The sequence below is a fragment of the Eurytemora carolleeae genome, unplaced genomic scaffold (assembly GCF_000591075.1).
Source record: "Eurytemora carolleeae unplaced genomic scaffold, Eaff_2.0 scaffold1227, whole genome shotgun sequence".
In the NCBI taxonomy this organism is placed as follows: Eukaryota; Metazoa; Arthropoda; class Copepoda; order Calanoida; family Temoridae; genus Eurytemora; species Eurytemora carolleeae.
Window position 1 is genome coordinate 91,071 of NW_019402172.1, and position 13,066 is coordinate 104,136.

At 31.7% G+C, this 13,066-nt stretch overlaps 1 protein-coding gene and 1 long non-coding RNA gene across 2 annotated transcripts in view; both read right to left on the reverse strand.

Moving 5' to 3' along the window:
* LOC111718095 (G-protein coupled receptor family C group 5 member C) overlaps positions 1-2,690 on the reverse strand; it is a 5,122-nt gene extending 2,432 nt beyond the window's left edge. Inside the window, exons 1-5 of the mRNA XM_023493588.1 lie at positions 2,668-2,690; positions 2,249-2,343; positions 1,588-1,695; positions 883-985; positions 589-697 (exon numbers count right to left, since the gene is read on the reverse strand). Of these exons, the coding sequence (XP_023349356.1) occupies positions 589-697; positions 883-985; positions 1,588-1,645 (270 nt within the window). The 5' untranslated portion in view covers positions 1,646-1,695; positions 2,249-2,343; positions 2,668-2,690. The remainder of the gene's footprint in view (positions 1-588; positions 698-882; positions 986-1,587; positions 1,696-2,248; positions 2,344-2,667) is intronic.
* Positions 2,691-3,344: 654 nt separating this feature from the next.
* Positions 3,345-11,697, reverse strand: LOC111718093 (uncharacterized). Its single transcript, XR_002768992.1, has 3 exons — positions 11,554-11,697; positions 10,616-10,768; positions 3,345-3,430 (listed from the first exon to the last, which is right to left on the reverse strand). It is a non-coding gene; the product is annotated as an uncharacterized LOC111718093 (long non-coding RNA).
* Positions 11,698-13,066: the final 1,369 nt, after the last annotated feature.

Here is a 13,066-nt window from a genome sequence, read left to right on the forward strand (position 1 = left end):
CCCCCCCCCCTTCAAACTGATATTTCAGTGAAAGGGAGGGGGTAGGGGGTGGGTGTATTAGAACCAGAGGAAAATATTTTTGTTAGAAACTAGTATTTAAAGAAAAATCGAAGAATCAAATATTTTTTTTTATTTAACGTGTAAAAATTTTTAAACCATTTTACCTAGATAAACTGTTAAAAGAGACACACACATTTTTTCTTTGATATAGAACATTTTGTTCGAAATCACGATCAAAGTGACATTAAATTGAATTGTATAATATCTCTAACAAATTTGTTCCCTATTTCTAACACAATGTTTGTTATTTCATTTTATATTCGTTATTTCGTTGTTACTTGTTCTGAACAAAATAAAATTTTTATAAATTATTTTAAATGATCTAATTGTAAAGAAATTACAACTTACAACAGACCGTAAGTGTAAATAATAAAAGAAGTTCTATAAGAGTTTTTTCGAACAATACAAATCAAGATGACAAAATAATCATACATGTCATTTTGATCAACCTTGATCTTTGGTTTTAATCTATCTATCTATCTATCTATCTATCCATCTATCTATCTATCTATCTCTCTATCTACCTACCTGTGGTATTTTGCCTCCTATTCCTACTGAAACTAAGGACCGCAGCTGCATAACTTTCATGAGGAGAAGTCCAAAACAGAGACAGAGAGCCAGGGGATGCAGAAAATATCTTTTAAAAAAATCATTAAATTATGAAAAATAAAAAATTTGTAAGAAAATTCTGTAAATCATGAAAAAAAGTTATAAACGATTAATGGCACTTCAATTCAATAGTCTTTTTTCATAGAACTTTAGCGCCAAAAGAAAAATTTTAAATATTTTCTGAGAATGTTTTTAGTAGATGTGTTTTTAAACCTGATGGCACAGATAGTATAGGATGGAGGCAGAATCCAGGGAACACAACAACCAAATACAACAGTATTCCCCAACAGCAACAACAAGCCCATACTCTGGTTCCCTGAATAGAATAGGATGTTGCCAAATACTCATTTAAACGGGCACTTTGCCACTCTGAAGCTTTAATAATATCCAAGGCTACAAAGCAAATTTTGGCATACACATTGGAAAGGTCTTTGACATTTCAAAGTCGGACTTGTCGGGAAAATTATTAATTACTTTTATGATCGCAGTGAGAAGAAAATATGATGTAATCATTGGTAATCATTGGTTATCATTGGTAATCATAGGTAATCATTGGTATTCATTGGTAGTCATTAGTAATCATTGGTAATCATTGGTAGTCATTAGTAATCATTGGTAATCATTGGTAATCATGATTTAATTATGTTCTTTTAATCTCATAAGCATATCCAACTTCACTAGTTTTGGCCTTAAATAAATAGGCATATTTCGTATAGATATTCACAATATATAATAAAAATTTGAAATAAGACGACATTTAAGCAAACTGATGTGTATTTAATGCAGTTTCACAAGTAGCATGAAAATCATCTTATTAATTAAAATGGTTCTGTGTACAGAATACACTGCACAATTGTTGGAATATTTTAAACCATTACTTCGTCGTTCAATTCCACAGTTTTATGTGTCCCCCTGTACCTGACAGTGTTCTATCACATAGTTTAAAGTTTACATAAACCAGCATCCAAAGGGACATCAGTATACCAAGCAGGCAGACAGACAGGACAGCTAAACTCCAACCTCGACCTAAACAACAAAATTCAGATAAAAACTACATTTGTACAATGTACAATGAAAAAAGGATGGTATAATTGAAATCAGAAAAATTACATTTATAAGGAACTGAATGCAGAACTCTGAAATGGAGATAAAATTATCAGTCATTGATCACATCATCGAATTTTTAGAACATTTTTCCATCATTAGATAAATAGATAGAGATAAAGATTACAAACAAATATTATCTAAATTTTTGTTTCTGCTACTCTCCGAAAAATGTACGACCACAGAATTTGAAAGTAATAGTTTAATAATCTTACCTTCAGAAATTAAACAACTGGGCTCCTTACTTACAGTGATAACCAGAAAACAATGGAATAGAAAGACGACATTATTGCAATACTTTAGTGTATTTAATGTCGTTAGAGAGAAAATAATTTTTTCTATATACTACTATAAGGAATTTCTGTTGTCTCATGTTTATTGGACTTGTAAAGTTATAACTTAATTCTAAAAGTCTGATTATTACTGTAGTTTGAAGGCACACTTTATTTTACTCTGTATGATGCACATTGCATACCTATAAAATCCTGGAAAGATGGAAGGTGAACTGCTGAATCTTTAGTTGATACTTCTTTAGGAACCACTGATTCCTCAATAGCGTCTTCAATAGCTCTAAAATATCATCATTAACATATTTCTTGATCTAAATTGTTATAGTAAATACAATATAAATTCTCTGCATGATTAATAATTAGTAATTAGTAATTGGTAATTAGTAATTTGCTCTTTTTAAAAATAAAAATTCCACTGCAAGAGACAATTTCACACAAAAGACGGATTTTTATTTTTTTTGGAACACAAAAGTCAATTAAACCCCAGACGACTACGATTTAAAGACAAAAAAAAAACTATTTAAACTGACTGTCAATTAAATTTCTCGTAATCCTCCATTTAAAGATTTACCGGTCCACCTGGTTCAGTAACCTTTAATTATACCTGGAGTGTGGCTTCTATCTCCTAGAAAGGAACAAGATATGAAAGAAAGGATGGTATTTAGAGTTAGAAAGAAACAAGATATGAAAGAATGGGTGGTATTTAGAGCTGGAAAGGAACAAGATATGAAAGAAAGGATGGTATTTAGGAAAGAGGAAGGATATAGGACATAACTAATTGGATATAATGATAAATAATGATAAATGTAAAGAAAAAAACTTGGCCTTTTATTTTTATTGAAAACGTCTCCTTTAACCAGAAATTTTTTTGTTTGAATGGTAATTGCCCATAATCATATTCATTTAGTTCATGAATTATAAATTCAACATTTACTGACCATATCAATATTTTATATCAAGGAAGGGATCTTGCAATTTGATTGATTGATTGCATCTTTATTAAATTTTGCAATCAAACTTGCATTAGGATTTGCAGAAATTGACAGATTAAAGGGGGGTTGAAAAATTGCAGAATTCACAAATATAAAGAAAGCTGTGAATAAAGATATCTGTATAATATCAATAAATTATCGGATTATTAGAAAAAAACTTTGAAAATTACCGTGGATTTAAAATTTTAAAAAATAAGAAGAATTTAGTTTTAAAAATCTTAGAATCACCTGAAAATAGAAGAATTTGAAAATTAGCAAAAAATCATACTAAAATCTTAGTATTACCGTTGAATCTGTTGAATCCGTTGAATCGTCGCTTTTATCAAAAATATTTTCTTTCACGTTCAAGCCATCATCTTCAGAGTACCATCCGACCTAAAAGAAACAAAAAAATTAGTCAAATATTTTTTTTTAATGTTTCAAAAGGTTTCGCCTATATGAAAATAAACCTTCCGCCGTTTTGACGTTTATAGGATACAAATACACAGATAGACAAGTTAAATATAGATTAAATAATTGTAAACTTGTAAAAATCAGTTCTTTTAAGTTTAGTTGTTTTAAAAATTAGTTTTAAGTTAAGAGTTTAACATTCAACGTCATTATGCAGTCAGTCATGCGTTAGAAAATATAAAAAATTGAATTGAATAAAACAGTTAAATGTCCAAGATAGTCATGAATAAATTAATGTTAAATCCAAACGTTGAATAGAAGTTTTTATTCTTATTAATGTATATTGTTTAATACAATTCATAATTTTAATAATTTTAAACTTCCGTGTTTAAGTTTTTAATGTTGCATTTTCATTGAAATTTCATGAATTCCAAAACATTTTGCTTATCAATGGAACTGAGAAACCTTTTTTTATATTTGCAAGATTTAAGCATAAACTTTGCAACTTGTAGGATTGTAACAAAATTATATATTTTATAAATATATTTTAGAAATGAACTCTAAAGACTAAAGAGACGGTCAACTCTTATTTTTAGGAGCAGTTAAACCAACCTAAACAAACATTTTAGTTTAGAATCTTTTCAAAATATTTTTTAAACCATAATATTGAACAGTACAAACCAATAACTAAAAAACTTAAATTCTTTACAGTAAAAAATGTAAAATAAGTGATTAAATAAATTAAATGTCAATATAGTTCTATAAAAAATGTAAAATAAGTGATTAAAATTAACTGGATAAAATTTCAATATAGTAAAAAGTTATAAATCTTGAAGGGTCAGAATTGTAAGATAATTGCAATGCATCGTAGTAAACGACGATATTTATATACACATAATTGTAATCTATGTTTGTCTGTCTGTCTGTTTGTGTGTCCTATCATAATTCAGAAACTTCTCGACCGATTTGCCTCAAATTTTGATCGGTGTACTTGGGAGAGCCACGGGAATGGTTTTAGCTTGGTTTTGAGATTATAAATTGAGCGAGTCCACTTGTATCGTGAAAAATCTTTATTTACGACAAAGCGCGGGTAATCAGTGGGACTTTAACTAAGACTTCCCTGGGCAACGCTGGGTCCCCAAGCTAGTTAATGATAAAACTCTAGAAGATGTACATTGTACAATGTACAATTTATATAGATAAATGGTAGACAATAGGGAAAAAGATTGGTGACTGAAGGTTGAAAAGAAATTGTCAATGTCAAACCTTCAATAAATACTATTCATATATATATATAAACATATATACATGTATACATTTAATCATATTTTATAGTTTATCATACAATTCTTTGATCAATGCAGTGATCAAGCAGCATAAAGGGTTAGATATCTTATATGCAGAAGTAGGGGGGTTAGAGTAGAGGGGTTAGGGGGTTTAAAACAAAATATGTCATGTAAAAGAATATTTTAGAGTTATATCCCTGATTCACAACCCTACCCTTTATTCTTTTTAGAGTTATATCCCTGATTCACAACCCTACCCTTTATTCGTTTTAGAGTTATATCCCTGATTCACACCCCTACCCTTTATTCTTTTTAGAGTTATATCCCTGATTCACAACCCTACCCTTTATTCTTTTTAGAGTTATATCCCTGATTCACAAACCTACCCTTTATTCTTTTTAGATCAACGATGAGGAAAATAAAGGAAATTTCTAAAATTCCTTCTTTTTTTCTGCGCATACAGATCGGACATGTCACCCTATAAATCGGATATGTTATCCTATAAATCAGACATGTCACCCTAATTATCAGTCATGTCACCCTACAAATCGGATATGTCACCCTATAAATCAGTCATGTCACCCTACAAATCGGACATGTCACCCTATAAATCGGACATGTCGCCCTATAAATCGGACATGTTACCCTACAAATCGGACATGTCACCCTATAAATCAGACATGTCACCCTACAAACCGGACATGTCACCCTATAAATCGGACATGTCACCCTACAAATTGGACATGTCACCCTATAAATCGGACATGTCATCCTGTATATTAAGAGTCAATTAAAATAGCATCTACGGGTTCTGTAAGAAAAATTGGATCTGTTAATAAGAGGTTTTGCTCAATGCTTAGTATAATCAAGATTCGTCTTATAGAATTATTTTATAAGTATTTACTAAACAGCTAATTCTAAACCAATTTGAAGTTTAAGTCGTGTTTCTGTAATACCTAAACACCCCAGACTTTGAAATTCAATCCCTGAGTCAAAACAGAAAAGCATACAAATCTATTTTGCATGGTTGGTCCGCCCTATAGCGGTTGCAAAACTGTGTAAAACAATTAAAGGGTGTGTACACCACAACATGGGTGCAAAAACTTGGAAGACGTGTAGGACGGTAAAGATGCAGGACCAAAGATAGGATAGATAGTTGTTAAGTAGAGAACTGGTAGCACCAAAGATTGAACAGATAGGACGGTAGAGATCTAGTTAGACCAAAGATTCGAGCAGATAGGACGGTAGAGGTCTGATAGGACCAAAGATAGCAGAAATAGGACGGTAGCGATCTCACAGGACAAAAGATTGGAGAGATAGGACGGTAGAGATCTAGTAGGACCAAAGATTAGAGAGATTGGACGGTAGAGATGTAGTAGGACCAAAAATTCGAGAGATAGGAAGGTAGATATATGGTAGGACCAAAGATTGGAGAGATAGGACGGTAAAGGTCTGGTAGGACCTCAAATTGAAGATCTAGGACAGTAGTTCAAGTCTGGTAGGACAAAAGATTTACCAAATAGCACGCTACTTAGAACTCTTTTTTCATACTAGATATATAAGACTAATGTAAATAAAGATTTCAACATTCCATGTTGTGAAGTGCATTGCTTCTCATTCTAATTATACGATTCCATCCGTGCACGTGAAAGTACCGAGTTTTCGTCAAGTGCAATGTCAACTTGAATACANATTGAATTAAACAATCGGGTTCACTTTGCTAAAGGTTGCCAAGAGAGACAAGAATGAAACGGGAAAAATATGTATTATCATCCTGCAATTAGTCAGATACAGGGTGTCGAGAAAAAAATCATCATATGTCAGAAAATAGTTTTTTAAAATAAGGGTGTTCAAGTGTTGAAACTGCAGTTCGTGAGAGAACTTAGTTTAGTTATATTTCTGTAAAAAAAAATTTAAATGCAAAAAGTGTTTTAAGCTTCCGTTGGGCATTAAGGGAGATAATTTGTATAAGGATGGATTGTTTTTGTGAACCCCTGTATGATGGGAGACAGGAAAAAGGGGAAAAACGAGCCTGACTATTCTTGAGGTTGACTGTATAGTGTCTATCAGAACACTAATTATATATTCAAGGTGAACATTGATAAACAGGAAGCAAGGAGCAGGAGGAGAAGGATGAAAAGGAGATGGATGAACAGGAGAAGAATGAACAGGAGAAGGATGAACAGGAGAAGAATGAACAGGAGCAGGATGAGCAGAAGAAGGATGAACAGGAGAAGGATTAACAGGAAAAGGATGAAAAGGAGAAGGATGAACAGGAGAAGGATGAACAGGAGAAGAATGAACAGGAGAAGGATGAACAGGAGAAGGATTAACAGGAAAAGGATGAATAGGAGAAGGATGAACAGGAGAAGGATGAACAGGAGAATGATTAACAGGAAAAGGATGAATAGGAGAAGGATGAATAGGAGAAGGATGAACAGGAGAAGGGTGAACAGGAGAAGAATGAACAGGAGAAGAATTAACAGGAGAAGGATTAACAGGAAAAAGAAGAATTGGAGAAGGATGAACAGGAGAAGGATAAACAAGAGAAGGATGAACAGGAGAAGAATGAACAGGAGAAGGATGAACAGGAGAAGAATGAACAAGAGAAGGATGAACAGGAGAAGAATGAACAGGAGAAGAATGAACAGGAGAAGAGTGAACGAGAAGGTTGAACAGGAGAAGAATGAACACGAGAAGGATAAACAGGAGAAGAATGAACAGGAGAAGAATAAACAGGAGAAGAATGAACAAGAGAAGGATGAACAGGAGAAGAATGAACAGGAGAAGGAAGAACAGGAAAAGGATGGACAGGAGAAGAATGAACAGAAGGAGGATGAACAGGAGAAGGATGAACAGAAGGAGGATGAACAGATATTCTAAGAAGGAAAAGAAGAGAAAGAAGAATGCAACAAAGCAAAAATCAGAAAGAGAAACGGGAGGGAAAGATAACTATTATGAAGAAAAGAAGGATTAAAATAAATGTAAATAAAAGAGAACCCCTATAAAAGTTTGTGGGATGATCGCAAAAACTTGATAAATCACTCCGATCATTGAATGAACTTAAACAATGAACAATCATAGGAAATGTTTTAAATATAAGTTGACTATTTCTCATCACCATTTAAATGTATCTATGCATATTTATATCTAAGAATTAGATGTAAATGTTTTTTTTGTTCATATCTTTGACTTAAATAATTACGCGAATTCAGAGCTGAAAACTTTAGAATTGTGGATATCGGGATTAATGCTTGATCCACTCTTTTTCTGAATCTCCAGATTAAATATTGCTTGTTCTCCTCATGAATTTAATCTCCAGATTAATTAACAGATCGGGATTAAGGATATCACATTCTAAAGTTTTCAGCTCTGTATTCATATGAATTGTGTATAATTATCTCGAAATTTAGGTAATTTTGATTATTAATCAAATAAATATAATTGTAAGCAAAACATTTGGGCGTCTCTTATATTTGTCTGTGAGTGAAGTACGTATGTCTGTGAATTAAGAATGTATGTCGTTGAATTATTTATGTTAGTGACTTCAGTAAAAACTAGGCTATTAGGGCGCTTCGCGCGCATCTTCCATTTCCATTGAGAACATGTTCTCTAATTGTGTACATTGTAAAACAAAACAAAACAAAATTTCGCGGACTTTATGAAAAAATTTTGTGGATTTTCAAAATTTTAAGCAAAAAAATGTTGATGGAGGCAAATCTTTTAAAATTCAATCATCCAAAAACCTGTTAATTAATAATTAATAAAGAATTTATTTCTGTGAATTGCGTATTGCCTATATGATTATATCTGTTCATTAGAACCGTGTTATGCAGGCCTTGTAACGTAGGGTGCGTCATAAGAATTGAAGATTTAGAAGAAAACTCCTGAACTATACGTAACATGAATTATTAAAGGTTCTATATAACGGTAAGGTGAGATAAAGTATGCATACATTTTAACAATTTAAACCTTTATTATGATTGCTCCGTGTTCATCTATTCATCGGAACAGGAGTGGACAATAAAAGACTTTAAAAAGACCAAAAATTATAAAAAAAAATCTAAGGATGAAAGCGTACTCTTAATATTTTATGCATAATTGCATCTAATAATTTACAAAAAGCCTAAACAAAAAGAATAAATGAATAAAAAGTAGTATACTTAATGTTTAAATTAAGAAGAACGGGAAACTGCATGTGAACAAAAATTATGTCGACATTGGGTACGAGAAACATACATGCCGACAGGAAGATAGCTTAAAATTGCCAAGAAGTGCAGAGGGAAACATATCAGCATGTCGACAGGAATTACGGGAACTGTATGCCTACATATATAACTGTATGCCTGTATAGTCTGCAGTCCTATACTTGCATTGTCTGCAGGAGTGGTAAGGCGGCATTGATTATTGTTTGATTTCAGCCAATATCACATTTTTATTATACCCTAATAATCTTAAATACTTAAACATATTAAAATATTTTCAAATCACACCGGACCACGTTTAGCAAAATTTTAATTTAGAAAGTTTCTGGGCCCTGGCTCATTTTTAAATTCAAAACTTCAAAATTTATCTTTCTGAACATTTTAGAATTGTCATTGTATTATTGTTATTTGAATTAGATATTTAAAAGTGGAAACTAAATGTTGTTTAATCTTCTTGTTAAAGATATTGAGAATATTTGTTTAGCCCCCCCCCCCCATATGCACAGTAAACCAAAAATGAGTATCACATTCAAAAGAAGGCTAAGCAGGAAGTCCCAAAAACTTATATTAAATTTTCCATGTACATAACATAAAAATTTGAATTATTTTATTTAGCTTTAATTTAAAATCGAAGAGGAAGAATTGTAACAGCCTCTATAACTACTAGAGCTGTTAGAAAAATATTTTACTAAACCTATTTATCAAAGAAACATAATCCCCCCTCCCTTCGCTCCAAAAATTGGTTTTATCTCTTCTTATAATAAGAAAACGGAAATACACAAATGTTTGTTTAATTTTAAGGGAATATTGCCGCACTTCGGGTTACATAAAGAAAATGTATATAAAAAAACAATCTCGTATCGATTGGATGTTTTTTATTCTGTTCTTTAAAATCAATTTTAAATAGTTTAATTAAAGCCAAATTGGGGCTGTAAATACCAGAAGGAACGAACTCATGAAAATCCACAATACAAATACTTTATAAATTGTTTTTATTGTGATGAAAACTTGAATGAGTAACAGATTAAAGCTCAAAAACGGAAGCAAACACATAAAACCTTAAATACAACAAGACCATAACCTTTTATAGGTGCTATACACACTACAACCCACAGGAAAATATAAGAAGAATTTTACATATTCTTTACGCGACTTTGTATAGAGTTTTGAAAAATCAGTAGAAAAACTAAAAAATTTCGCTGTATTGTTTTAGGGCACTGCATGTTAGCAAATCATTATATTTATATTTTATAATAAACGAATGAAAGATAATGAAAGAATGAGACATCGGACTTTAAAAAAATTGGTTTCGGCAAAATAACATTTAAAGACTTAATTCTAGTAGAAAGACCAAATAAACCAAATTTGACATAACATATCGTTACAATTGCAGAGTTTTAGGTGATCTACATTCTTAATGCCTCATCATTGTGTTGCTTTTTTCACAATCCCTTTATCGGTTTTCGTGTTTATCTTTTTCATTACTCAAACCTATTAATTGGACTGGAGACGTAATATCCTTTTCTGAATGATACAAAAATGCGCAAGGCAGATTAATAGAAAGCTAATTAGACAAAGGTTTAAAGGGTATCGTTGTGAATTGAACATGACACTTTCTTGAAAAAGGGTCACTTAGAATTACGGCTACAGTCCCTTTAAATTAGTACCCCTGTTCCTACCGGTATGATCCCCTCCTGATAGTTGATGATGTAAAGGATCTGCTTGTTGGCGACCAACCTCCCAGACTTGGTGAAGTGCTGCCTGGTCCCCTCCATCTCCCCTCCACCCGACATGCTCGTGAAGGACAGCTTGTGCAGGTTCTTCAGGATATCCTACAAAATTACCATATTTAAAGGTATTATTCACTCACTAATTATTTAGGAATATAACATAAAGAGATTTATCCACAATTTAAATCAGAAAAATATGTGTTTAGCATTTAAGCATTAAAGAACCTTAATTCCATCGTCCATAAGGGTGTTAATGTTTAAGTTGAGATGCATCTTACATTTCTTCGTCAAGGAGAATAGACAGCAGAAACCTTCATATCATTGTTTACGTATTGCAGTTTATGAGAAAAATAGAAACAAAACTACCGCTCATATTCTTTTAAAATTCCATTCTGGGAAACCGCTGAAAGGGGAGTTCCAATATAATAAAACACAACGCCCCCCCCCCTCTAAAATCTTCTCAACATAATTATTGTATCCTGTAACTTCACAGGTTAAATTGACATCTTGATAATTACTATTAACGAATTAGTCAATTAGGAAATTGAAAATATTTAAATTTAGAATTTTAATATTTTTCACTGTTTGATAAGATATTTCTTGTTCTCTCATATTACTCTTCAAATATGTTTAATTAAATAAAGTTTCTAAGAAGAAGTAAGGAAGTTATCTTATAGGAAATTGTAAATTAGTCAAAGGAGAAGATGCCATTCGAAAAAAAGAATTTGACTGACAATGAGTTAAGTAAAACTGTGAAATAGAAAGACGACATTAACGCAATATTTAAGTGTATTTGATCTTGATGCACTGAAATCTTCCGCAAGTAATCTTTCTATTCCACAGTTTAACGGTTCTCACTGTAGATTACATCAAATATTTTTCTTTACCTCATGAAGCCCTGGCCTGACCGTTCTGAGACAGCTAGGAAGCCGGTCATGACCGCAGCTGGCGAGCTGGACCAATCGAAACCCAGCGGTCAAAGCTGATACAGCTTTAACGACAAACGATACCTAAACAGAAGCAAATTAATTCTTAGAATTTAACAAATTAATGAGAGTGCTTTATAAATCCGAAATTAAAAAGTTTAATTTCAAAGCAATGTGCGAAAATCTATCAAGCCTTGCAGTACTGTCATCATACCACATTTTTAGAAAACGAAAAACACTAGACTGGGNAAGAAGAAGAAGAAGAAGAAGAAGAAGAAGAAGAAGAAGAAGAAGAAGAAGAAGAAGAAGAAGAAGAAGAAGAAGAAGAAGAAGAAGAAGAAGAAGAAGAAGAAGAAGAAGAAGAAGAAGAAGAAGAAGAAGAAGAAGAAGAAGAAGAAGAAGAAGAAGAAGAAGAAGAAGAAGAAGAAGAAGAAGAAGAAGAAGAAGAAGAAGAAGAAGAAGAAGAAGAAGAAGAAGAAGAAGAAGAAGAAGAAGAAGAAGAAGAAGAAGAAGAAGAAGAAGAAGAAGAAGAAGAAGAAGAAGAAGAAGAAGAAGAAGAAGAAGAAGAAGAAGAAGAAGAAGAAGAAGAAGAAGAAGAAGAAGAAGAAGAAGAAGAAGAAGAAGAAGAAGAAGAAGAAGAAGAAGAAGAAGAAGAAGAAGAAGAAGAAGAAGAAGAAGAAGAAGAAGAAGAAGAAGAAGAAGAAGAAGAAGAAGAAGAAGAAGAAGAAGAAGAAGAAGAAGAAGAAGAAGAAGAAGAAGAAGAAGAAGAAGAAGAAGAAGAAGAAGAAGAAGAAGAAGAAGAAGAAGAAGAAGAAGAAGAAGAAGAAGAAGAAGAAGAAGAAGAAGATGGATGAAAGTGCTGAAATCATGGCATTGCTTGATATTTATCATATTATTAAAGGAATGGTTCAGATATTTTGAAAAAGTGTGAGCTAACAATTATAAAAATTAGTTTATTGTTTCAACAAGATCGGTAACAATAATCACAATAATGATCGTTTCAAGCGGTCGTGAAGTTGTTTTTAAACAATCCTGTAACAATATTTGTTGATTGAATTAAACAATCCTGTAACAATAATTGTTGATTGAATTAAACAATCCTGTAACAATATTTGTTGATTGAATTAAACAATCCTGTAAAAATATTTGTTGATTGAATTAAACAATCCTGTAACAATAATTGTTGATTGAATTAAACAATCCTGTAAAAATATTTGTTGATAAAATTAAAGAATCTTGTAACAATAATTGTTGATTGAATTAAACAATCCTGTAACAATAATCGTTGATTGAATTAAACAATCCTGTAACAATATTTGTTGAATGAATTAAAGAATCCTGTAACAATAATTGTTGATTGAATTAAACAATCCTGTAACAATAATTGTTGATTGAATTAAACAATCTTGTAACAATAATTGTTGATTGAATTAAACAATCCTGTAAACATAATTGTTGATTGAATTAACGACTT